The sequence below is a fragment of the Labeo rohita genome, chromosome 7 (genome assembly GCF_022985175.1).
Source record: "Labeo rohita strain BAU-BD-2019 chromosome 7, IGBB_LRoh.1.0, whole genome shotgun sequence".
Taxonomy (NCBI): Eukaryota; Metazoa; Chordata; class Actinopteri; order Cypriniformes; family Cyprinidae; genus Labeo; species Labeo rohita.
The window spans coordinates 40,466,043-40,493,569 of record NC_066875.1 but is presented as its reverse complement, the minus strand read 5'-3'; the positions used below and the strand labels follow the sequence as shown (position 1 = coordinate 40,493,569).

General features: G+C 36.7%; 1 protein-coding gene across 3 annotated transcripts; it reads left to right on the top strand.

The window, feature by feature from the left end:
- Window positions 1-798: 798 nt before the first annotated feature.
- rtn3 (reticulon 3) lies at window positions 799-26,129 on the top strand. Of its 3 annotated transcripts, XM_051114227.1 has the most exons (9): window positions 799-1,119; window positions 5,970-6,014; window positions 8,825-11,746; window positions 16,964-17,171; window positions 19,828-19,966; window positions 20,230-20,299; window positions 20,470-20,516; window positions 23,662-23,720; window positions 23,892-26,129. In XM_051114227.1, the coding sequence occupies exons 1-9, from the start codon at window positions 1,026-1,028 to the stop codon at window positions 23,938-23,940; spliced, it is 3,633 nt and encodes a 1,210-aa protein (XP_050970184.1). In that variant the 5' UTR covers window positions 799-1,025; the 3' UTR covers window positions 23,941-26,129. The 3 variants fall into 3 exon arrangements, with proteins under 3 accessions (XP_050970184.1, XP_050970185.1, XP_050970186.1); XM_051114228.1 differs by lacking the exon at window positions 8,825-11,746 and having other exon boundaries at window positions 828-1,119; XM_051114229.1 differs by lacking the exons at window positions 5,970-6,014; window positions 8,825-11,746 and having other exon boundaries at window positions 829-1,119.
- Window positions 26,130-27,527: the final 1,398 nt, after the last annotated feature.

Below are 27,527 nucleotides of genomic sequence, written 5' to 3'. Positions count from 1 at the left end.
TTATCTAAAAGCATTTTGGGAAATGTAGTGTTCTAGCGGTTTATTGACGGTTAGCGAGCTAGATTTTGGCGCGGTACCGCCACCTATTGGATTGGAGTTTAATGCATCGAGACATTCTATTATTAATTGCTATTAATTAAACTGTTATTATTATTAATTGCTATTATTAATGTTTTTATTAATCATCATTAATAATTTTCTAGGTGCTGAGGGAAAGTCTAATCTAGCTCTTTATTTACCAGTATAACAAGCAAATGAAGACGTCTGTTGTTAATCAAAAGAGGGCGCTGTTGCACAATAAGTTAAATGCTGAGGCACCATCATCGTACAAAATAATTTCAGAGCACAAATGCGAAAACATTACATAATCACGTCCCGTAGAATTACATAGTGTTTAGTATATCTTTTCTAAACACTAAACATAAACCTAATCCAAACCGTCCGTAGCTTTCGGGGTTAATAACAACTCTTTGGAATAGAATTTGCCAGAATAGAATTTTTTTTTTTTTTTTTTTTTTTACGCCAGAATAGAATGAAAATCTGAAACAATTCAGGATGACGTTATGGTAAGATTATTTTAAAGACTGAAAATGTATAACAAACACTTACAGGTAATAGTTCAGAGCATAGTGTTAATACAGAGGGCATTTGTTTACAACACGTGATGCTGTCTGTATGAAAAAAGTCAGAGGTCTATCTCTAATATTTATGGGACAGGAAGAAAAAGGAAGGGCTGTGGCACATTATTGCGTACCCCTTAACGCAAAAAATCGACCTCTCACCCTAATAATTCTCTCTCTCTCTCTCTCTCTCTCTCTCTCGTGTACCCGCCCTATTTGTCTTCCACCGCCCCCATCCACTGCAACATTAAGGCAGGTTCACCCTAATGTGCTTTTGCAGGCTCGGTGACGCCGCTGCTGTATTGGGAAATTCTTGGTGAATCGGAAACATTCAGAGTATCAAACAGCAGCCGAACCTTAAACGACACTTCTGTACTACAGATCCTGTAGAGCAACACGACAAACATGGCAGATCCAATGACACAATCTTCTCAGATTTCGTCGTCACAAGGCCTAAACGATGGACATTCTGCATCGTCCAAAGATTCGAAGTTTTCCGGTAAGAGAACGTGAACGTCATACAACAGTTTCGTTTAATTTGTTCTGTTTGTTTTCAAGTTTAGTCGGTGTATTTACTGGTATTCTAAATGGAAGTGCATTTGGCAGGTTGCGCTGACAATAGTCCGTTTAAGGACAATACCAGTTAATACAGCGTAATTCAGATCGATTTCAATGAATACATAAGTTTAAAATGCCTTCAAGGCAATACTGTGACTCTGTGGCGTTATGTAATAGCCGTGCACTGTTTATTTCTCACGTACACTTTCCATATCGCCTCCTTTTGGACAAAGTAGGAGGATTTTTGGCGTTACACTTTGCAGGCATAAATGGCATGGCGGATGTGGGACTCAGAATGAATGTTCTCATCCACAGCATTGACCTGATGTTTATTTTTAGGAAAAGGCCACGGAGAAATATGGGGACACATAATACCTCTTTGAACCCATGCTGAAATGGGCACATGTTGCGGCTCAGCTGATGATCTGCACTGCAGATGCATCCGAAACTGGAAGTCAGTGTAAATGAAGGAAGAACCTACATACACACCCCATCTACAGTGCTAGCGACGTGACAAGCTAGAATAATCAACCTAGCTGTCTGGAACCGATTATGAATCGTTCTTTTGAGTCGAATCTTGTTAAAGAATCAATGTTCAGAACTGAATCAGTCAGTGCAGTTTTCGATTCTAACCTAGAACCGTCAGGGACAGTGGAAAATAATGTTTAAATTAGGTTTGAATTAATGTTATTGTAAGTCCATAATAATATTTAGGCTATAATAGTTTTTATGAACTGAATCATGGCTGCAGTGTACTGAACTGGGACATGAACAAAATTAAGATAAACTGGTTTATTAATAAAGAATATGTTAGTATTACTGTATTGGGACATTTAAAAATGCCAAGTCAGGGTGACGCAGTTATGTCGTGGCGTCAAAGAATCCTCTAGTTGCTTAAAATGGACAATATGAAAGAATCGATTTGTGTAAATGTCAAGTCCAAGTACATGCAGGGATTGATTTGTTAATAAATTGTTCTCGCTTGTCACGTTGCTTGCAATGTGTGTCTCTACATACGTATGAAAGGGTAAACAAACCCCTTGCCCTATTAAATGCAGTTAAAAGAAACATATTTACACGTTTTCAGTCATTCTGTTGAAACGACGTGTTGCCATTTGGTTGGTTCCTGTATATTTTTCCATTGTGAAAACAATGCAGCATAGTTTTTGTTGACTAGGGATGTTGGTTCAGTGCTTTGTAGGTCGTCAGCATATATGAAGCGCTTCTGGCCTCTTTGGTTTGGCTTCATTAAGGCGTCTGGGAATCTAATAGAATTAGATCATGAAGTTAAGACTCACGACGTCACCCTGCTCTGAATTTTCAACACTCTTTCAAATCATTTGATTTCTTCAAATGATTTTTTGACTCTTGAGTTTCACATCACAATCGGAATATTGCCGGAAGGAGGTAGACAAATAACTGGCATATAGGCTTACTATAATAGACACCATATGTGAAGGTGACATATTGGACCGGATGGTTAAATTTAGCTGCAGTGGCCTTCCAAGACGCAATCTGAGTTGCCTGTGTGGGTGCCATTGTCACTGGACAGCTCATAATGTTACACATTCTCCTACATAATAAAAGCCTATGTAAATATAGGATAATAAAAGATGTCATACTTAGCCAAATGTTGTTTTAATCCAATATTCTGGGTTGAATTCAGGTTAAGCTCAATCACTAGCATTTGTAACTATTTGAAATTATGTTCTTTAATTTGGAAAACAATGAAGTAAGCATGCAATGATTGCTCCATAAGCTTCTTTTGCAACTGCATTTGTTTGTGCATTTTACAACTGCATTTTATTTTGGTGATAGTTATGACTAGGGGAAGTTGATTCATAGCTTACTTATTAATTTTTAATTTTTTAAAAATAGACTTTAGGTAAAAATGTTAAGAAATATAGCATATTATGGGTAGTTTTTGTCCTTCTAGGATTGTTTTGAGTGTTTCAAGTAGTCTTTTAGATTTGTTTAAATTAATGCAACTTGATTTTTAAATTATTATAATACAAGTTCACTAAAGCTGCATGCATATCACTTATATATGTAGCATTTTATAATTATGCATGGTGGTTTAATATACATACATTTTCCATTAGCATTTTGCTAACTAACATAGTTCACGTCAACAGTCCAAAAATATTTTGTCAACTACTCCTGGCTGTTGTTGGTAGACTTTAACTTGTATTCAACCCAGAACAATCTATTAAAAATTAGGGATGCACAAAATTATCAGACAGATATCGGAATCTGCCAATAATGGCTTTAAATGTAAATATTGGCACTGGCCCGATATGAAAAATTATGCCGATATGTCTTGCCAAAAAGAGGAATAACTCATATTAAATAATTTTATGTATACTAATTTAATTCTGCGGGAAAAAAAAAAAAAAAAAAAGCAAGAATTGATATATTGCTTATTTTCAAAGCTTCAATGTACTGTCATTATATAAGAAATTCATTATTGTTTATTTTCTTGTTAAGTTCTTGTTAAAAACTATAGCATGAAATGAAAAATAGTTTATCATTTCCGCACAGGTGGAACAAGGAAATGCGTCAGCATCAGCTATTGGCCAAAATGACTTGGAAAAATATCGGCATATTGGATATCGGCAAAATCCAATATAGTGCATCCCTATTAAAAATCCCTAGTCATGCTATATGAGACCAAGAGATCAGATTTAAATCAAACCTATCTTTGCTATATTGATACTGTCTTTTGCTTTGTCAGAAAACAGTCTCTCTGGCCCTCTCTCTTCTGTCTGGGCACGATCCCTAAGGTCAATACAGCCGGCTGAGACAGCACTCTTTAAGATTTAGGTGTCATCAGTCATTCCCCTCAGGAACAGAGCTGATATTGCTGGCATGACAGAGATGCCATACAGGCTCTTTCAGAGTCAGAGGCCAATGCAGTCCCACTTTAAGCATTGCGCCGTAACACGAGCCATCTTGGTGCATTTAACCTTTGCCCTTGCAATAGATAGTATCTAGCTATCAGATCCTTGGATGTTGGATTACTACAACTTCTTTCCTTATTAAATGATTGCCGGCTAAACATGACCAACCAACCATCATAGGATTTCAGATTGTAATGCCATAACTGCATCACGTGGTTGCTGCTGTCACAAAAACTGAAACAGATTCTATATGGCTGACTCATTAGTGGGGAAAAAACTGGATGACAGGGTGTGTGGATTTGTTAGGGTTTGGGTGTCCACATCAATGGTGCAAGGTGTGTCGCTTATTAAAAGGCATTCAGGTGTGGTTTTGGGCAAGGAATGCCGTGAAGCAGGGGTACACTCCTTATTTGCGACGAGCAGAGCTTGCTCTGTTTAAGACTGTTGCGCTACTCGATCGACCTGTTCTCTTTAACTTTCTCAGCACTCTCGCTGTTGGCACTCCCTGTTCTTGTTGAGATTCCAGAGCAGAATAATCCAATTTGGGTGACCTAGTGTTGCCTCTACAGCTTGATGATTGATCCAACTGTTGAAAGTGGTGGCTTCTGGATGAATGCAAATATTGTTTGCTTCCAAATCACATGAATTTTTGAAGTGTGGCTGAAAATGGCTTCCCTTAACAGGTTACGTAACACAGTGGTGCAACATGTGGGTGCTTTGCAGGGTTAGATGTCAGAAAGTATGGGAGGGATCATTGAAAATTCCATGAGAAAGTTCCACCGTTTGACTATTGTGAGTAAGTATTGTACACTATGCAGCTGAATCATCAGGGAATGCTATGTATATGATTAGTTCTGTTTGTACAGAATATGCAAAACATTTTTTTTTATGTTTGTTTTATTTGTATAATAAACATGTATAAGTAAATGTATAAGCAGAAGTGTTTATTTTAGGTACTGTGACTGGTCACCGTTTATTTTATGTTTCCCCCATTTTGTTTAAATCACCTTTATGGAAGTGTTTTCTCACAAACTTAAAATGGTAAATCAAATGTTCAAACTGTCAAATATTAAATAGCAAAAATGGATGCTCAAATGATAAATCAAACTCAATTTAATTTTTTTATTGTAGTAATTAAATACAATTTGGTTTTTGATTTTCATTAACAATTACAGCCAAGCCCAGTGCTCATACTACAACGTTGTCCTATGAGCCTTGTCAATTAAGAAGTATTTTTGACCATTTTGATCATTTGATTTATTTATTCATTCATATTATGCTATTTTTTTATTTATATTTTTAGCAAATTTATTATTTAATTTATTTTTAGGAAAGACTTCCATACACTTTTTTTTTTTTTGCAAATTAATTTTTAAAAGTACAGTATTCTGTGTAGTCTTTTGATTAATATAAGCTGCATGCATAAAATAATGAGGAATGTTTTTCAGATTAGTTTTAGAAAAATTAGAGCATCTCATACCATCAGTAATGGTAGGTTATTTCATAGATATGTAGTTAACTTACTTGAATAACCGATTAAAGGCAAAGGTTACCAAGAAGTACAACTCTGTAATTATTTACTCACCGTTATGTTATTCCAAACCTGAAGTCAATAAGTTCCGATGTTTTTTGGTACACAAACATTTTTGTAGTCTTGCTTAGGTTTAGAACGATATGAGGGTGAGTAAATGATTAATTTTTTTTTCTAAGCGCTTAGTTATTTGCTGTCAGCTCTTTTCTTCCCCTTCTTTCTTTTTTTTTTTCTAGATTCTTGAGATGTAAAAGGTGCTTCGCTGGGCATTTCACTAACATTTTCCCCTCTCAAATGTAGAGTATAAGAAGGATACTGAGACTTTTCTTCTCATTCTTCTGTCCTATTTTATTTTTTCAGATTCCTTTTTTTCTTCGCCTGTATCTCTCATTCAGTCTCCTCAAGGCAAGTGTATAGTTCTCTTATGATGCTCGCCTGCTTCTCTACCTTTTATCTTTCTCTCCATGCTCCTCTGTCATCTCTATTCTATTAAGTATGCTAAATCCCGCTGGGCTGCTGCTATGACGCTCTCCATCCCTCTCGCCAGTGACCCTCTCCTCTATACACCAGACTAGATGCTCGCAGTAAGGGCTTCTTTTGGAGTTCTTCATTTTAGGAGTAGGAAATGAAGCAGAGGACATGGAAACCAAAAGATTTAGATTCTTATCTCTGAAGCTAGAAGCCAACCAATTTCTGTGGAATATCATCAGAATGTCCTCCTCTTCAATATGTATGATCTTGATAACTAAGTTCTCACCTAAACATTAACTATCGAGTTAGTCACACACCTGCACGCCACTTGACCGCATACTGTGCAGTCCGATCACCCTCCCTGACCAGTTTTGTAACATGACCCTTGCTGTTTCTAATGGTGACCCCTTTGCAATCATGCACGTTGGAATCCATAATAACAGCCAAGTCCCTCCTGTTTCTGAAATTCTCAAACTTGGATTCACTTCACAAATGCTCTTCAACTGAGGTCATCCAAATTTCTGTGTCTGGTCTTCTAATGCCTTATTTGATCTAACACAGTCTTTACTTGATTCTGTAAATCCAGACATTTATCAGCAATACCCTGTAATATATGGTTTCCCAGGCTAAAAAGTTGAACGTAGCAAGTCCTGGCAAAAATCTGTGGCTACCACCTCGCATTTACCATTAGTGTCCCCTGTCATTTCGTCGTCACCCCACATCTGACATGGTTCACAGATTAAAAATGGGAAAGCTAAGTCCCCACAGATGCTAGAAATTCAATCGGCTCCAGTTTATACCCACTGCAAACATGATTTAGGTCAGCGTTACTCTGGGTCCAGCTTAATCCCAAGATTGCCACCTTATTTTAAGATAGCAAAGAAGTTCAAGTTCACTTTGTGCGAGAGCAGAATCCTAAAAATGGATCAGGTTGGTGTCCCAGAGGATTCTTGTCCTTGATGTCCCCCCTCCCCCACAACAAGCCATGTTTGGAGCTACACCCCCAACACCGCACTGGTCCTGAAGGTAGAGCGCCACTGGGGAGGGATCTAGCAACAGGACGCTGCTCGGGGTTACATCCCCATGACTGCTGCGGCTGATTCTTCACCTGCTTTTTCCATGCATTTTGCATGTTGTCTTATACCATAGAGTAAAAGAAAATCCTCAAGTTTCAGTCTTTTTGTTTGTGTTTGTTTGTTTTTTTGTTTCCTGTCTATTTACTTTCAGGATTTTATCATTATAGCCTTTATATGTAGGAAGCGTTAGCTTAAAAGATTTTGAGTAAATCCCTGATACTGTATTGAAGTCTTCAGATATCATAGGTATCTGTTTAGTGTTAAGAATGTCATTATTATTTAAGAAATTCATTTCAGTTAATGTCTGCTATTTAAAAAATTGTGTTGATTATGTAAAATATTTTGCATATTTTTGGTCCTTTTTCATAAGGATTGCCAACCAAAGAGTTTCGATCTTTGGTTTTCATGTCTAATAAATTTGAGAGAATTCTTGCATTTAAACGACTCATCATAATAGTGTAAACTGACATGTGAAGTACAATTAATGAAATGTTTTCTATATTATATACCTATAATTTAATCAAATCTTTTTTCAGAAGGCTTTACTCCTACTGAGTAGACCCTGTAATCACAGTATGGAGAAATTGTTAGTTTCTGTCAGTTGGAGTGCAGGTTTTTTTTTAACTAGCAGAAATGTAGCTTTCAGCATGCAAATTCAAAGATTATATCCTGGAGTAAAACCAGGAAATGGCAGGTTTGTAAAACAATTGGCATGTTAGAATGTGATAGTGATGGTGTGTCATGTTACGGAGGTGTTTGTAGTCCCTCTAGGACCTGTTTTTATCACCCTACAGTAGAGGCAGGGGAAATTTTGAGGAAGAAACTTAAAAATATTTCTTAGCATATGTGATGTAAACATGTGTTTATTTCCTCCACATAGTACCTCTGAAGGCAGAATTGTTCAGCTTTCAATCTAAGCCTTTGTGTTGCATGGTAAAATGGTCAGAATTTCCTTTTTCAGCATGTGTCCAGCATTCACTTTGCTGTATTCCCTGTGCTCTTATAATTCTGGCCTCATTGTGTCATCTGCACCATAATTTGATTTCTTTGTCATCTCTTTTTTGAGATGGTTTAATAGATGAGATGTAGTTTAGACAGTACTCTAGAATAATTGGCAATAAAAGTGCTTTAATTGTTTAACAAATTTATTTCTTTAGCAATACTACTGAGGGTATTGAGTACTTCTTTTTGTTTGTCTGTTTTATTTGTTTCTTTGTTTTGGGGGGTGTTCTTTGATTGTGGATGTCATCTGAGTTAAACAGATGTGTAAATAACAGGAACGATACATTAAAACCATTAAGAAGCCTTGTGTGTGTCATTGAGATTCCTTAATGGTATCAGCACATTGTCAAGCTGGCATGCAGACATCAAACTCCATCCATTAATATGTGGGACCATGCAGTGTGTGCATGACCGCTTTAGCTTCAGTTCAGTGGATGCAAGCAAGTTAAGCATCTTGGGAATGCTTCATAAAGTTCCAGTGTAGCTGCCGATTGCTAAAGTTGTTGGGATCTTTAGCACTGAAATTATAATTTAAGACAATCCTATACAAACCTGAGCTTCAGCATGTTCCCCTGCTTTAGCAAATCGGAATTAAGGTAGAGTATGCCTTGATCTTTATTTCCAACCCTCCTTTTCCTCCTCTTTCCTGCTGCATGATGGATGCAGACAAAAGAGTGGTACTGGGCTCTGACAAATCTTCAGAGAATCTGGCCACATCTCATCGCTTTTCTTCTCAGTCGAGTTCTTTTGCACCAGTTGCTTATGGAAGCGACTCTTCAGGATCACCTGGTGACAACGTAGATCGTACCTTCAAAGAGAAACGGGAGCTTTTTGATTCATCTTTTGGTTCTCAAAAGCAGGACTCCCCTATAAAGGCATCCCCAGTGTCTGAGAGAATCAAAGCACTAGAAGCTTTAGCTGCAAAGCAGAATGATTTTGATAGAAGTGATGGAGGGTTTCCGCATTTTAAAGAGCGTCACTATGAGAAGTCCCCTACTGAATCACATGGAGTTTCCTCCCGCTTGTCCTTTCAGAAAAGGACATCATCAAATGATCAGGAACCTTCAGATTTACCCTTTCAGAAAAGGAAAATGTCAAATGAGCAGGAATCTTCAGAATCACCCTTTCAGAAAAGGCAAATGCCAACTGAGAAGGAATCTCCAGAATCGCCCTTTCAGAAAAGGACCATGTCAAATGAGCAGGAATCTCCAGAATCGCCCTTTCAGAAAAAGACCATGTCAAATGAGCAGGAATCCTCAGAATTGCCCTTTCAGAAAAGGACCATGTCAAATGAGCAGGAATCTCCAGAATCACCCTTTCAGAAAAGGACCATGTCAAATGAGCAGGAATCTCCAGAATCACCCTTTGAAGTGCTTGGAGAGGAAAGGCGTGGAAGTGACTTTGAGGACACTGCTGACTGGATGAGAGCTCACTTACCTCCAGCACCAGATTTCAACATTGAAGATCCTGATCTTGATGAGGGAAATGATTCTCCTATGATGCAAGAGAGCCCTTCCAAAGTGATGAAACCAAACAATGTTGATAAAGCAGAAGTTCCAGAACCTTTTGCAGGAGTTCCCGATCAGTTTATGGACAGTCCAATCAAAGTGGCAGATGACATCAGTCAGTCAAAGGATGATGACATCAAGCAATCAAAACAAGAGAGTGTAGAGGAAGATTCTGAATTTGACCTAAACTTTTTACCAACAGCCTATATGTGGGATAAACAAGAGAAAGCTGATATGGGCACTCAAGACTATCAGGTATTCCCTGACAATCAAGAGCTTCCTTCCTCACCTGCTCCTCCAGCAGATTTTAAAACTCCATCACCACCTGTGTCCCAACAGATAGAGCCTAGTTCTACACAACAATCCAGTATTCCAAAAGGAGACTTGGAGCCTGCTGAAATCCAAGAGGTAGACAGCTCTGGGGAGTCAGATGATACCGTGATTGAGGAAACAGTGAGCATCCCAACAGTGGGAAACAATGACCTTGACACCAAAACCCACAAGGAAGAGGAGACCGTTCCAAACATTGAAAAACAGCCAATGCAGGTACCTATTATTAATGTTATTGAAACAGAGGAACAAGTTCTAAGTGATGACGAAGAACCATATGATGTGGAAAGAGAGGAGGAAGAGGAGGACGAAAAGTGTCAAATATTTCAAGGTGACAGCAAAAGGTCATCAGAGCAACAGGACTCAGAGGTTCCAGAACAAGTGGAATCTGTGGAAACTCTGCATGATGAGCGTAAACCTGACCATGGCATTTCCTCTCAGACAAATCAGACCGACTCTGCTGAGCACTCTCCTGAACACAAGGTGATTGAAGATGATTATGAAAGTGGCATTTTTCTCCAGTCCTCTCCGGACTCTGGAGGCCTGAATTCAGAGGACTCTCAAGAGCTTATGTCTCAGAATTTAGTGTCCTTTGAACCCCTTAAAGAATCATCTCTTGATAAAGACCTTGACAAGACCGCAGATATACTTTCTGACCTTCCCCCTGACATCAGCTCCCCTTCAAATGAGCCCAGTGATGTAGAGACTTACCTGGATCATTATGCCAGTGAAGAGCTTGCTTTAAAAGACCAACTGAATTCATCTTTCTTTAAGGAGAGTAAAGCTGAGAAAACAGAGCTTTCAAAGTCAACCTGTCTTCCAGATAATCAAAATATCAATGTTCAGGAATCCTTTGAACATATTACTGATGATTTCAACGAGACACCCAATGAATGCAGGCTGGACTATGAATCTGTGCCTGAGCCTTCCCTGTCTGACCTTTCATCTGATATTCCTGGTGATATTGAGACTATTCTCCCTCAAAACGAAATGCCAAGCATTGAGTCAGAAGATCAAATGTCAGCAGTAGAAATCAAAGCCTTGCAGGAACAGGAGGAGTTGCCAGTCCAGTCCATTGATCAACAACCACCGGTTCAAGAGAACCCAACTGCACCATTTCCCTCTTTCCACAGTGAGCAGTCTAGCAAAATCAGTGATGATATTTCTGGCCCTGTGGCAAATGAGGTTACTACGGGATCAGTGATAACCAAGCCTGAACCTCGAGTTGTGACCACCAAGGATCTTTTAGATAGACCGGAATCGCCAGAGACCCTGAGCGATACAGAGACTCTTGAAGCGGAATGTTCAGTAACAGCAGCGACCGACAGCTTCGTGGAGTTCATGAGGGAGTGTCTTAAATCACGGCAGGACGAGGATCCTGAGGTCCTCAGTCCTGGACACAGAACCATAGACCAGAATTCCAAATCTGATGCTCCCGCCTCCACTCAATCCTCCCCAGCAATGATCATGGACTTGGAGCAGGAGCGCCTCACAATTTCTGCTCTGAAAGAGCTCGGGAGCAGCCAAGAGGAGGAAGACAAGGATATTCCCACTATGAAGACTGTATTAAAGCCTGATAAAGCTCCACCTAGTCCTGAGGCCTCAGTCACCTCATCTTCTCACACTCTTCAAAACGAGTATCAGCCTGATGCCTTACTTCCCAAAGAGGTAGAGGCAATCGACATTTGGGTAGCAGAGGCCTACCACCTTGCAGAGCATGTCCTGACAGCAATACTAACCCACCTTACAGGTAACATGTCTTTCTTCTGGGCAAGCAGCCTGCTAACCCTGCACGCATAGTACGCCCAGACACTAGACCTTACTTACCTACTCAACTTTAATTAACTCAACTCTAACATGTAAGAATGCTTCTAAAAAGATGACAATAACTGAACATTTTCAAGCTGTTGTGGTGATTACAATTACCTTGTTTCTGACTTGTAGGGTTTTTTTTTTTCCTAAGACATGAACTTAGTGACATGATGGTACAATATTAAAAGTGATAAGTGTAAACATTTCAGCTGGGTGGCTACATGCACAGACCTTGAAGTCAGGTCATACAGTTTATGGTGTTTCAGGTTTCATCTTTTTATGTAACCTTCTTCAGGAAGGCCATTGGGAATGAAGTCAGGGTGAATGTGTCGTTTAAACAGAGTAGCATTTTCTTCCATTTGGCAGTTAGTAGGCTATTATGTGTGTACTCATCTGGTGTGACGCAAGAGAAAGTGATGCAGAATGATCGGTTTTGTGCAATATTTTCCACTTAAAAGGAGAAATGCTTGACCTTTACCATAAGGACAATGGCATTTCAAAAGTAGCTTGATTACATCAATTCAATTGTGTAGATGTTTTAGGTTTACTAATTAAAAATCGATTCTAATAGATTTTCAAAATATGATTTTGAAAGTCCTATATATAATTCCAACCCCCCCCACCCCTCCCCCGCCTTTGTCACACATGGCCCAGTAATACTCTGTTATTTCACAAATATGCGGACAGAAAGATCCAAAGTCTGACTCATTATCTAAAGCACGTACATTTTCTGCATGCCTTCATTTACAATGAATGATTATGTTATGATGTTTACTTTCTTAATACTTATTCACAGATAATTTTATAATTGTGCACCAGTTTCCATATTAAAAATAAGTTACTTGAGTATCTACTGAAAAGACAATGAACACTATAATTTTCTTAACACTTTACAATAAGTATCAATTTGTTAGCATTAGTTAACGCATCAGGTATCATATACTTTTTTTTGCCAAATTTATTGATACAGGTTAATTTATGAATATTCTAATATTGTTATAAATATTTTTTTTGTTGTTAATTCATGTTCATTTATAATACATTTTAATTTAAGCATTTGATATGTTAACTATATTAGTAATTAACGTTAACACATGCTATAAAAATAACAGATTTTAATGAACTTACTGTAAAATGTTACAAATTCATATAAACAGTAATTCATTTCCTGTGCCAGTTGCCAGATATAGTTGTAACAGAGTAAGTGGGTTATTTAATGAATCTAGAGCATATTCTTTGTCTCACTTTTCAGCCTCTACTTGAGTTATTTGCTGTGGGTGAGGTTTATTTATTTATTTTTTGACAACAATTGCAACTTGGTATTTTATCTGTCATTCATTGAAATACAGCTGTCTGAGAGCTTTCCAGTGGTGTGAAAGTTTGTTTTAATGGGTGTGGTGGTTTCCACTTGGGTTTGTCAGAGCTGTAGATAATAGCATGTGGCTGTGTGAACTCTAGCATAGGTTTGGCTAATCACTGTACTCAGTTATATTTATATATATGAAACTACAAATAGATACTCACATTAAGCATTAGAAGTTTTACAAGTGTCTTGTAAAATGTAGTAGTTTAATTTCACTTGAGACTTAAAAGGACGAAAAGCAAGTGCAAACATTTTAAGCACGCTGAAACAGACCGTAATGTATAAATATGACCAACAGCCTTTAAATAACTGACCTCATTAGGTTTTCATTGCATGAAAATTGGCTCACGCTGTTCGTTTCTGAACATGCAAACGAGAATATACTGTGAAGATAAAACTGGATTTTTCAGCTGAAATTCTTGTACTTGGGTGCGATGGGTGATTTCATGTATGACTCTTAAATGATTCACACGCACGTGGACTCTTACATGGTTTCGCACCAGTGCATTAGAGGGTGTATGTACCTTTAAGAGCCAAGCTCTAAAAGAGGCCACTGCGGCTCAGCAGCCACTGGGACATGCTGTTGTATCTGGGTCCACTAACGCCAACGAGGGAGGGAGGGAATGATAACGAATAACTGTTCTCAGCCTAGGCTGCCTCCCTGTGGGCACTAGCAAAGCATGCTGGGAGGGACTCAGACCCCTGCAGTGAGCAAGAAGGAAACCCCTCACATGCACAGAGCGTTTTAGGCCCCCGAGCTGTGAGAGTGGACAAAAACAATGGTGCTCTCTCAGGCTCTGAATCATTCGCTACACACCATTGTGCTGTAGTTATGTCACGTTGACTGTTGTTGTAAACAATCTTTTTTCCTCTGGTTGCTCGAGAATAATTAATCTTGTTTTTAATTGAACTTTTTACATGCTTCGTCCCTCAAAATGCTGATCAGAGCTCAGCTAGATTTCCAAATTATGTTGTTTTAAATATGCCTGTCTGTTTATGTAGATGACTTTGGTGTCCCATGAAAGGATGCATTAAATTGATTGAAAGTGACAGCAATGACAATGTTACAAATAAAAGCTGTCCTTTTGAACTTATTATTTATTTTGCTAATAAGAAATGTTTGGGAATGATTTCTGAAGAATCATGTGACACTGAAGACTGGAGTAATGACTGCTGAAAATTCATATCAGTATTAAATTACATTTTAAAATATATTAATATAGAAAACTTCTTTTAAATTGTAATAATATTTCATAATATTACTGTTTTTACTGTATTTTTAATCAAATAAATGCAGCCTTGTTAAGACCAGGGTTCGTACAAGGTGGTAAAAATTGCTTGAATTTGAATTATTTATTTATTTATTTATTTTTTAATTTAAGGCCTGGAAAACCCTTGAAAATAGCAATATTCCTGAAGAGGCACTTGAAAGTGCTTGAATTATTGAAACGCAATGAAATAAGTGTTTAATTGTTTTTCAATAATCACATATCTTTTTTGCAAAATTCACACAATTTTGAAAAACATCATACTTTTTCCCCCGCTTATTTTAGTTAATGTCATAAAACTAGTGAGCTAAACCAGTAGTAGTACAGACAGCGTCGTTTAAACATGACTGAAGATGTTTAAAGAGGAACCGATGAATCAAATCAATTAAGTGAGTCATTTACGCTGGAACCGCTCTGATTAATTTAAACTCATGATGTCGATTATTCATTTAAAGCGATTTACTAGCAAAAACTAGATCAGATTAAAAAAGCCATTCATTATCAAACTTCTGCATCGCTTTTAATGATTTTCAAGGAGTTTTTGAAACTCTGAATCAGTTAAACCATTGTTGCAAAATGGTTCACTGTTTCGAAGCGCTTCAATCGGGAATCGGGAATCATTTGATTTAGATCGGAATTTTGGAGCGGGTTTGTGAATCTTTTGCTTCAGATTGGACCTTTGGAGCGCAATCTTGAATCATTTGATTTAGATCGTAACTTCGGACCGGGTTTGTGAATCTTTTGCTTCAGAACAGAACTTCAGAGCGTAAATCACGAATCATTTGAATCTGATTGGGATTTTGGAGCGGGTTCATGAATCTTTTGCTTCAGATTGGAACTTCGGAGCACAGATCGTGAATTATTTGATTTAGATCAGAATTTCGGAGGGGGTTCATGAATCTTTTGCTTCATATCGGAACTTTGAAGCACACATCACAAATTATTTAATTTAGATCGGAACTTCGGAGCATGGATCACAAATCATTTGAATCAGCTTGGGATTTCGGAGCGAGTTCGTAAATCTTTTGCTTCAGATTGGAACTTCGAATCACAAATCGCAAATCATTTGATTTAGATCAAAACTTCGGAGCACGTTCGTGAATCTGATCGCAAATCATTTGATTTAGATTGGGATTTCGGAGCAGGTTCATGAATCTTTTGCTTCAGATTAGAACTTTTATCTTAACTTCTATTTTATCTATCTATTAATTCTTTTTTAGAATTTGAAAGAGATGACATTGTTTGATAAGTGAGATCTCTGAAGTCTTTGAAAATCAAAAAAAGTAGTGCTTAAAGTCCTGGAATTTCATTTGACAGTATATGTATGAACCCTTTAAAACTATTCTTGAAAGATTATTTTTGAAAAAACATTATTTTTAAAAAATAATTACAAAAAATTATGGCAACTGGCATTTGATGTATGGCATATTTGTGAACTGTAGTACATTATCTATTGCTTAACATAATTTTAACCTAGCATGAAAAATAGGTCATTTGGTTGACGTCTCCTTCCCTTCCTAATTGATTTTTTTTATTATTATTATTATTTTTAATTTTATCTATTTATTGAAATTTTTTTTTTTTTTTTAAGCCTCTCAAGTGACTTTGACCTTGGCTGTATTCAGCCATTAAGTCATACAAAATGCAGTTTGATATGCCCTGTTGAACAGATACTTAATCAGTATTTTTAATGAACAAAACTGAAATATTCAGCGATCAGTGGATTTCAGTTTAAACATTCTCTTAAAACTTGAGGGGAAAAGCTGTACCTGACCATGTATTGCTTGAAGTGAATGCATGAATGCATTTACAGTCTCCTGGTGTGTGAAAGCCATATCTGTGCTTGAGGTGACGTATTAAAGCTGACAGACCAAACATAGTAACAGTGGAAGACGTGGTTGTGTTTTCAACCAGTCAGTGCTTGCACGTGTAAGGTCTTGTGTTACAGGACCCGTCCCCACACATGCCCAAGTAGGAATTTCTCCTTTAGGAAAACAGTGTTTTGAAAACACTGAGTCTTTGCCAGGGAAGTATATTGGGATGTATTTTTCTGTTCTTTTAGGGTGCAGAATTGTGCATGCTCCTTATGAAATTTGATGTTTTGAATACCACCGTCTTCCACCATAGACCATTAGTGTATCTGTGATTTTCCTGAGAAATGGAAACGGGCAGAGCCGAACCCCCTTGAGGCATCGCTCCACGTGGAGAATGCCTTTTATGTAAGGCTACTTTAAAAGGTTCCTTTCACGCTGAATCACCAGCCACTCGAAAACTGCATTACGTAACCGCAGCTGTATGGAAAATATGAGCTCTGTATTATTTATGACAGACCTAATGATTTTATAGTTCAGTTGCAAAAAGAGAACCCATTAAAGTAATCTGCTACTGCCTTTTACAGCAGCAAGCTGGTGCTTTGCACCAGTTCATCAATTGTTATCATTCGTTTTGTCACTTTTTTTTATATCCTGTAACGTTCATCAAAACACCACGCACACGATTTTCACATACTCTCTCTGTCGTGCAGTGAATGACCTGGTGCACTGGCGGGACCCTAAGAAGTCAGGCGTGGTGTTTGGCGTGTCGCTGCTGTTGCTGCTTTCTCTGGCGGCGTTTAGCGTGATCAGCGTGGTCTCCTACCTGCTCTTGGCCCTGCTATGTGTCACCATCTCTTTCCGTATCTACAAATCTGTCATCCAGGCTGTGCAGAAGTCCAACGAAGGACACCCCTTCAAGTAAGAGTCTTGTCTTTTTGGCCTCTCTGTCTGTGTGTCCTGTCAATAGACTCTAAGTCACTAAAATGTACATATGTGACAAAATAGCTTTGTGTTCTTGGAAATGGAATATGAAAGTCATACACAACAAAAAAAAAAAAAAAAAAGTTCTACATATAATAATAATGTAAATATAAAAAGTACAAATTTGTGATCCTGGACCATAAAATCAGTCATGAGCGTAATTTATTTTAAATTAGGATGAATAAATAAACTTTCCATTGATGTGTGGTTTGTTAGGATAGGACAATATTTGGCTGAGATGCAACTATTTGAAAATCTGAAATCTGAAGGTGTAAAAAAAAACTACATGATCTTTACTTAATATCCTAATGATTTTTGGTATAAAAGAAAATTGATCATTTTGACCCATACAATGTATTTTTGGCTATTGCGACAAATACACCCATGCTATTTACGACTGGTTTTGTAGTCCAGAGTCACATTTATAGTTATCATATTCAGCATTTCAGCAGTTGAAATATTCAGTTATGGACAAAATGGTGACTTATGTATGTTTGAATAAATCTGTCATGAAAACGTTTTTGTTACAGACAAATTAAATTTATAATGATTAAATATAATATATATATATATATAATATAGTATAAATAATTAAATTTTACCTATGAATTGGAGTATAGACAATTATTTTGTTAAAAGGTCGCTAGACTGCCTTGCGTTCAATTAAAAAGTGCATATGCAACTGCATTTTTATTTGACTGTTGATTTATTAAATAAATGCGATTCAGTTAATTGAATATTAAACTTCGTTGTTTCAGTTTTTAACTGATTTAACTAAACTTGATCTTCAGTTTCAGTAAAAAAAAAAAAAAAAAAAATCAGTGCATGTCTTTAACTTAATATAATATATGATTATTAATATAACAATTATTTATTTTAATGAAGATATAATTCATATGTTTAAAGGGATAGTTCACCCAAAAATGAAAATTCTGTCATTAATTACTCACTCTCATGTCGTTCCAAACCCGTAAGTCCTTCATCTTTGGAACACAAATTAAGATATTTTTGATGAAATCCAAGAGCTTTCTGACCCTGCATAGACAGCAATGCAACTGCCATGTCCAAGGTCCAAAAAGTTAGTAAGGACATCATTAAAATAGTCCATGTGACATCAGTGGTTCAACCGCAATATTATGAAGCTACGAGAATACTTTCTGTGCGCAAAGAATACAAAAATAACTTTATTCAGCAATTTCTTCTCTTCCGTGTTAGTCTTTGATGCACATTTGCATATGCATTCCTTCGCTTGTAAATAAGGCGTTTTACGCATCAGAATTCTGATCTGCGTCACACATGTGTTGTGGTATTCTCGTGAATGTGGGCCCGAGACTGACACAAAAGAAAAGAAGTAGTTGAATAAAGTCGTTGTTTTTATTTTCTTTGCGCACAAAAAGTATTCTTGTAGCTTCATAATATTACGGTTGAACCACTGATGTCACATGGACTAGTTGTCCTTACTACCTTTCTGGGCCTTGAACGTGTCAGTTGTGTTGCTGTCTATGCAGGATCAGAAAGTTATTGGATTTCAGCAAAAATATCAATTTGTGTTCCGAAGATGAACAAAGGTTTTACAGATTTGAAACAACATGAGGGTGAGAAATTAATGACAAAGTTTTCATTTTTGGGTGAACTAACCCTTAAAGGGGTCATCGGATGCAAAGTTCACTTTTACATGTTGTTTGAACATATCACACCGACAGAGGCCGCTCCCACGATAGTTGTTTGACATGACGTCTTACCTCAGACCAGCCTTAAATCAGCTGTAACAGTCCAACCTCCATTGTTTCGATGCTGGAGCAGGGATGTAAATTAGACAAGAATATCTCAGATTGAGCTGCTGGATGTAATAATGAACGTAGTGGTCGTCATTTACTCCTGACATCTGAGCCGCTGAAGATGCAGTGGATTACATTTGTTTGTGAAGGAAATGCGCCTCCCGATCTACATATATCTGTCTATGTTCATGCAAATCATTCGTGATCCAGCTTCACTTACAGCAGGAGTGTAAGGTTTTTTTTTTATGAATCTCTGCAATCACCTTTCCTAATAACGTGCTAGTTAGCAAGTTTAGCGGCTATAAGTGGCTAAATGCGGCTAAAGTAAACAGGCTAGTCACTCCACAGAGAGAAGAGAGGGGCGGGGCGAGCAGAGCTCATTAACATTTAACGTAACCTCGACCAGAACAGGATGATTTTTGCAGAGCTGATTTTGGCAAGGTAAAAAGGGTGTTGTTTTACGCTACCATTAAGAATTTTTAACCAAAGTATATGATACACTTTTCATTAAGACCCTAAAGAATCTTATCAACCTGTGGAAAATGGGCATCCGATGACCACTTTAAGCATATTTAATAATCATGTATTTTGTTGTCTCTGCATACTAAGTTTAGTAAGATGAGGAGAAAGTAGTTCAAAAATATATATATGCGCACTTCACACTTAATCTTTAACATTATAGGTCCATTTGCCCATTTGCCACTTGAATGTCATGCCTTGTGTTAGAAAGTGTTGGTTTTGAGTACAGCAGTGCTCAAAGATGTGTAGTTATGCAGTGGCAGGGCTAATTGGATTGACCCATGTGCCTGTGACAGGGCTCTGATGGAGAAAGATGTCACCGTGCCCCCCGAGACCTTCCGCAAGCACGTGGATGCCTGTCTCACTCCCGTCAACCGTGTGCTCAAGCAGATGAGCCGCCTGTTTCTGGTCGAGGATCTGGTGGATTCCCTCAAGGTCAGTGGCAGCAACTATAAATACTATGATTTAAAGAGAGAGTTCACCAAAAAAAAGTCTTTTCTTTCAGAATTTATTTACCTACTTGTTGTTCAAAACATGTATGGTTTTCTTATGTATGACTTGATATACCATGTACACATAGGTCCATTCCATACAGTTTATAGTGACTTTCAAGCTTCAAAAATTGCAAGAGGCAACAAGGAGCATTTATTTCTTACTATATTTTTGTTTTCTTGACCCACGTTACCTTCTAATTTCAGCTGGCAGTGGTTATGTGGCTGCTGACATATGTTGGAGCAGTCTTCAATGGCATCACTATCCTCATCCTCGGTAGGCCGAACGTGCCACTTTTAGCATCACACTTAATTATGAGGGGTATTTTTAATTTGAGGGGAACATAATTGCTTCATATTTAGTCATAGGCTGGGCAAATGAGAATGAATCCACACAGAGTTTAAGAATGATTGTAATTGACTTATACTGGGTGTTTCCTTTTCCAGCCGACATCCTGCTCTTCAGTGTACCGCCCATCTATGAGAAAAACAAGGTTAGATCTCTCTTTCAGTTGCAAACTATGCATTGTGTACGCCAAAAAAGCATTTATTTTGGGGATCCAAATAAGAGACGATAAAAATCATAATAATGATAATACTTTCCGAGTATGGGGTCGGTAAGATTTTAAAATTATTATTTTTAAAAAAATCTCATATGCTGGCCAAGGCTTCATTTATTTGATCAAAAATACAGTAAAAGAGGCCTAGTGTGAAGTATTATTATAATTTAAAATAACTGTTTTCTATTATATTTTAAAATGCAATTTATTCCTGTGATTACAAAGTTAATTTTCAGCATCATTACTCCAGTCTTCAGTGTCACATGATCTTTCAAAAATCTTTCTGAATGCTGATTTGCTGCTCAAGAAACATTTCTTATTATTATCAATGCTTGATGTTCTTTTTGGAAGATTGAAAGATTCTTTGAATAAAAAGTTCAAGTAAATAAAATAGAACACAGAAATCTTTTGTAACATACATGTCTTTACTGTCACTTTTGATCAGTTTAATGCATCCTTGCTGAATAAAAGTATCAGTTTTTTTTTTTTTTTTTTTAATCATACTGATCCTAAATCTTTAAACAGTAATGTAATGATTAGTAATAGTAATATTTCCCATGGTATCTAATTTAGCTCTACCTAACTGAGGTGAGGTATAGAAAGGCATACGTTGTATTCACATGCTTTCGTGTATTAGCAGTTAACTTATGTTAACTAATATGACAGGTTGCTCTTGTTACTCATGATGTTTAATGACAAGGAACAAGGAAACTTGTACAAAGAAAATAGTTTCACTGCAAGATTTCCAAGTCCAAGATTTTAGAACGCACTTACACAGAGCTGCTTTTTAAAAAAAGCATCTTATAATAGATGACACATGCTCAAATGCAGTTAGTGTTTGAGAACAGGCGGCCCACTCAGAGCGTACAGTAATCAGTATGTATGATTATTACTCCAGAGGGGTCTTATGTAAGCTCTTACTTGTCATAATCTTTAGTTAAAGCATTTGTCAAGTCTTAAATTCTTACATAACTGTGATTGTTAATGAACGCCTGATGCAGTTTTTCTCTTCTGACCTTTTCCCAGTTAAATACAGCACTAATGAATATAATGTACGGCAGTAATGATGCATCCATAATGGTGCCACAAAACTCTGAAGTGTCGCTTTAATTTCCATGGCGCAGAGCACTATGCACTGACCTCAAAACTGCAGTAACCCAGTTTTTAATATCTTCACAGTGAGAAAATTAAAGCCACAACTCTCTGTTATGGTTTTACTATTATAATTTTATTAATATTTTGGATTTGTATATTTGTTTACATTTTCTTTCTCATTTTAGTTAAAGTTTTTGTACTTTATTTTTTTCTTTAAATATGCGACCCTGGACCACAAAACCAGTCATAAGGATACATTTTTTAAAATTGAGATTTATACATCATCTGAAAGCTGAAAAATAAAAGTTCCATGATTGTATGGTTTCTTGGAACAACATTTGGTTGAGATACAACTATTTGAAAATCTGGAATCTGAGGGTGCAAAAAAAAATCTAAATATTGAGAAAATCGCCTTTAAAGTTGTCCAAATGAAGTTCTTAGCAATGTATATTACTAGTCAAAAATTAGGTTTTGATATATTACAGTAGGAAATGTACAAAATATTCTCATTGAACATATAATATCCTAATGATTTTTGTCATCTGAATCTGAAGGTTTAAAAAAAAAAATCAAAATATTGAGAAAAATTGCCTTTAAAAGTTGTCAAAAAAAAGTTCTCAGCAGTTCATATTACAAATCAAAAATTATGTTTTGATATATTTATGGTAGGAAATTTACTAAATATCTCTATGGAACATGGTCTTTACTTAATATCCTAATGATTTTTGGTATAAAAGAAAATCGATAATTTTGGCCCACACAATGTATTTTTGGCTATTGCTACAAATATACCAGTGCTACTTAAGACTGGTTTTGTTGTCTAGGGTCACATACGTCTATACAGTTTTTATTTATTTTAGCTCACTTTTAGTTATTTTAGTAGTATGTAAATGGAAAAAATGTTTTCTTGGCATCCAGCTGAAATAAAATAAGTTTGTTTGTTTTTAAAGTATTTTATTTATTTTATTTTAAATAACAAATATTTGATGTTAACAGAGTATACATTGATTATACATAGACTATACAAATATTCTGGATAGTTACAGAGTCCCTGCAGGTCCTTGAAAAGTCATAAATTCAGTTTTATCATCTTTTAAGGCCATAAAAAGTCTTAAATGTCTTAAAGGAGAAGTTCACTTCCGGAACAAAAATTTACAGATAATTTACTCACCCCCTTGTCATCCAAGATGTTTATGTCTTACTTTCTTCAGTCGCAAAGATATTATGTTTTCTGAGGAAAACATTTCAGGGTTTCTCTCCATATAGTGGACTTTAATGGTGCCTGCAAGTTTGAACTTCCAAAATGCAGTTTAAATGCAGCTACAAAGGACTCTAAACGATCCCAGCCAAGGAAAAAGGGTCTTATCTAGCAAAAATCCCTCTTTCACCTTTGTTTTGTAAAGGCCATTTGATTTTCTTTGCATGTTTACTTTGTAAACACTGGGTCAGTACTTCTGAAGCGATGTAGGCTGATTTTGAAGTTGGAGAAGAAAATGGGTTGGGAGTTTTTTGGAGTTCACGCAAAGCTAGATAAGACGAGCATTTACGGTTAAAAAGTATAGAAATTGTTAATTTTTTCAGAAAATAAACATTTGTTTCGCTAGATAAGACACTTCTTTCTTGGCTGGGATCATTTAGATTCCTTTGAAGCCACATTTAAACTGCATTCTGGAAGTTCAGACTCACAGGCACCGTACAAGTCGACTATATGGAGAGAAATCCGGAAATGTTTTTCTCAAAAAACATAATTTCTTTATGACTGAAAAAAAAAAAAGACATGAACATCTTGGATGACAAGAGGGGGTGAGTAAATTATCAGTAAATTTTTGTTCTGGAAGTGAACTTCAACTTTAAATTTGGGGACAACAACCTAATGTGATATTAAACTTCAGATGGCTATGATTTAATGTTTTCACATTTCAAAACACGGTGATATTACAATCATTGTTTCTTATGACACAACCTCTCTTTGGTCTTTCCACAGACCCAGATTGACCGTTACATTGACATTGCACGCACTCAAGTCAACACTACAATGGCCAAGTGAGTATTCTTTAAGTACAGTAATACAGTAAGACTGTATATCATGTGTGCATGCTATTTATCTCTAAAGAACTGAGACTTGGAAATGGCTGCCAATTAGTGAGACCTTGTTGCCACATAGTAACATTGCCACCTAATGGGCATTTGCTTCATTTTTTTTTTCTCCTTTAGGCTACAAGAGAAACTCCCAGGAGCGATGAAGCGCTGTAAAGCAGAATGATCCTCCTCTCCAATCCCTCGTTAACATGTTTACCATCCTTTTATCTTTAGCCGCCTCCCCTTACACTAAGCCCCGCCCCCTTTTCCTCTCTTTCCCTGTTTAACCCCACACCTTAAAACAACCATCTGCACTGAACCAGCTAGTATGTAAAATCTAAAAAGCTTCTTGATATTCAATGTTAACTCTGCAGCTTATTAATGAGCATTAGGAAAAGAAGCTTGGGGCTCCAGGAGCTGGTGTTTTTCAACACAGGAAGTGATGTAATGCTACTGGATGCCCATTTTGATGGCCAGTGCATGGAAAGATCTGTGAACTAGACTGAACCTATGACCTGGTTTTGAGTGTTGGGTTGAATGGTGCTGTAGTAATGAATAAAGACAGGTGCTTGACTCAAAAGCAAATGTCTGTACTTAAAAAAAAAAAAAAAAAAAATGAACGTTTCACTGAAAAAATGCTGACAAAAAAAATTTAAAATAAAAAAGAAACAAAAAAGAGAGAGAGAACCTTATGAAATATACTTTCCCCCCTGTTTGTTTTTTCGAAAAATGTGTATGTATTCATCTGAAATGCACTGAACATTACTAGACTTGCACAGTTTGATCATCAGGATGGATTGGGACGCTACCAGCGGTGATAATTCGGTCTAGTTCACTCTCTTCCCTGTTACTGGTGCAATTTTTAATCTTGTGTATGTATATATAGTTCGATTACAACAGGCTCTTTGCTGTGAAGTAGTTAGTGTTGCTTTTTATATTTAAAAAACAAATATACAGCTCTTATATTTGTCTCTTTCGCACCTCTCTCGCACTCAGTCATCTGAGTTGAGTTCACATGTAAATGTTCTTGTTATTACTCTTCAAATAATAGTTATTATATTATATCTCAATTAGGAAGGCTGCTTTAAGTCCCCTGTCTGACATTGGCTTCGTAACAATAAATATTAATATCCTTAAGATTGAGTTTTACATATAGGATCTGTGTAGTCAGAGCATCAGAGTAGGTGAGAAAGGCAATAATTTTCTGCTTGATGTGAAGTTGGCCCCACAAGTCATTGATTTTTGTTGAAACAGGGCCAGTGCCCATCATTCATGTCATTTAGGAAGGTTTTTTGTCAGCATTTTGGGGCACCGTTTACCATCTTGGGCACTGAAGAAGTTTAAATATTTATTAAGGCTGCAAAGAACTACTATTTAAGCTGGATAATTATACTTACTAATCATATGTGGTAACACTGTTTTTCCTTAAAAGTCAAAACCCCTCTGCAAACACTGTTGGCTTTTAAGATACAACTACAAGGGTGAGGTTATTTTTGAGTAGCATAGTAGAAATGGCTTCAGGTGGGCTGCTGTGTTTTAAAAAAGCAGCGTCAGTTCATACTAAACTACTCGAATGCATTTATGTGCACAGTTAAGACGTGATAAATGGATTACCTACCATATATCGAGTTACATTCATGATGTTGCGCTTGTTACTACATAGTCTGTCAGCTCCTGATGGTTTTATCACATTGTTCGCTTAACATTCCAGCTGACGAAGTTGGAAGCATGTCCACAATGGAAAATTGACATTTTAACACTGTTCCAAGGCCCCTTTCTAATATAGTTTGATATGCTCTTCATGATTTTTTTTTTTCTCTCTCTCACACCCTTTTTGTGTTGTATGCATGTTTACACACATGATCAGATTTGGACGGAAGTGTCTTGTCATTGTGTTGCTTAACTAGCATGTTCTACAGGCGAGATCACATGTGCGGTGTTGCTTTCGAAGAACAGGTCAAGCTCTGACAATTTGTATTACCACATTGTTTCTTTCAGTTTAAGGGTAAAAAACTATATAACTACTTTTTTAATAGATGCAAACGTCTCTGTTTAGGTTCTTTGTCTTATTATCTGCTTTCTTCAGGTTCAGTTTAATATTTGGGTATTTTTTTTAAACTTATTCCTGTAGTACCTTAGCATGTTTGCTGTTTCTTCTTTCCTGTGTTTCTCTCTGAGAAGGGTTGACGGAGGTCACATTCTTTTTGCTTTTGACTCTTGAAGACTAGATGTGATGACTAACATCTACATTCAGTTGGTTAGTTTTGAATTAAGTTAATATGTGGGAGCTTTTTGGGGGGGAAAGATGCAAACAGGAAAACTTGTGGTCCCTGTAATGATGTCAAAGTGAACTTAATAAAAATGCCAAAAGCATTTGTAGTGCTTGTGTTGTTGTTGTTGTTGTTTTTTTTTTTTTCAAGTAATGAATACTTTTATTCAGCAAGGATGCATTAACTTGACCTAAAGTGACTCAAGAATATACAGAAATATTAAAGAATTGGTTAATTTCCAGAATAAAAATTTCCTGATAATTTACTCACTCCAATGTCATCTAAGATGTTCATGTCTTTCTTTCTTCAGTTGAAAAGAAATTAAGGTTTTTGTGGAAAACATTCCAGGATTTTTCTCCATATAGTGGACTTCAATGTCCAAACTGCAGTTTCAGTGCAACTTCAAAGGGTTCTGCATGAGGAATAAGGTCTTATCTAACGAAACGATCAGTCATTTTTAAAAAATAAAAATAAATATAGTCACAAGCAGTGATTACCGGGGTTTAAGCACTTTAGGTATTTAAGCACATATGGAAAATTACATATTATTTAGCAAGCCTGTAACCACCTAAATCAATTATTTAAAAAGCATTTATGTCAAATCCAGGTGATCAGCCATTGTTTTTGTAACGTTTATGACTGTTATAGTGCCAGCTGTGGTCCGATCTCCCTGAAACTTTGCATGTTTGTTTAGAATCACCTGTCGCATGTGCTCAACAGGTTTTGTGAAGTTTTGAGTTTTCATTTAGCCTTTAGGGTGTATTTAGACAAGCCCCTTTTCTAAAGGACCCCGGTTTAGGGGTCCGCACGATGCGCATGTGCGACTTCATACGTTACGTAATCACATTGGAAACTGTGTACTCCTGTTCTGTGAAGAGAGGTGACAGAGACCAACATGGCAGAGAGCACACCCTATTTATTTTCTTTACAAAAGCACAGTTTTGTTGTTATTAGGAGTACACACAAATAAAAGTAGACTTTGCTGTTTCAAATGATATAACGTGATATGTAGCCCCTGGAAGGAGTCTCTTGCATTGTCCCACAACAACATTAAAATAGTGTAGATTAGTGTACAATGTCTTATTAATTTAACAAATTTAATATTGGGGGCATCCAAGTTATTTGACACATTTGAATTATTTTTTTTTTTAAAGTAACACAATAGTTACTTTCCTGGTAATTAGTTACTTTTATAATGACGTAACTCTGTTACTAACTCAGTTACTATTTGTGGGAAGTAACTAGTAACTATAATTACTTTTTTAAAGACATGCCCAACACTGGTCACACGTGACCTTTCCAATGAGATTACCTAATGCATGAGGTCAAGTTAGTGCAAGACAAGCATTTGTGGTTTAAAAAAGTATATAATTTTTTTTTGTTGTTTTGTTCATTTTTAGAAAATGGATAAGACCCTTATTGCTTGGATGGGATTGTGTAGAACCCTTTGAAGTTACACTGAAACTACGATTTGGACCTTAAAGCCATTGGCTCCCTCTAA

Excerpts from the sequence above, each read along its gene's own strand:
- rtn3 (XM_051114227.1), top strand. The coding sequence starts at position 1,026 with ATGGCAGATCCAATGACACAATCTTCTCAGATTTCGTCGTCACAAGGC. Across the intron at positions 6,015-8,824 it reads TCTCATTCAGTCTCCTCAAG|ACAAAAGAGTGGTACTGGGC; the intron begins GCAAGTGTATAG and ends TGATGGATGCAG. Across the intron at positions 23,721-23,891 it reads GTCAACACTACAATGGCCAA|GCTACAAGAGAAACTCCCAG; the intron begins GTGAGTATTCTT and ends TTTCTCCTTTAG.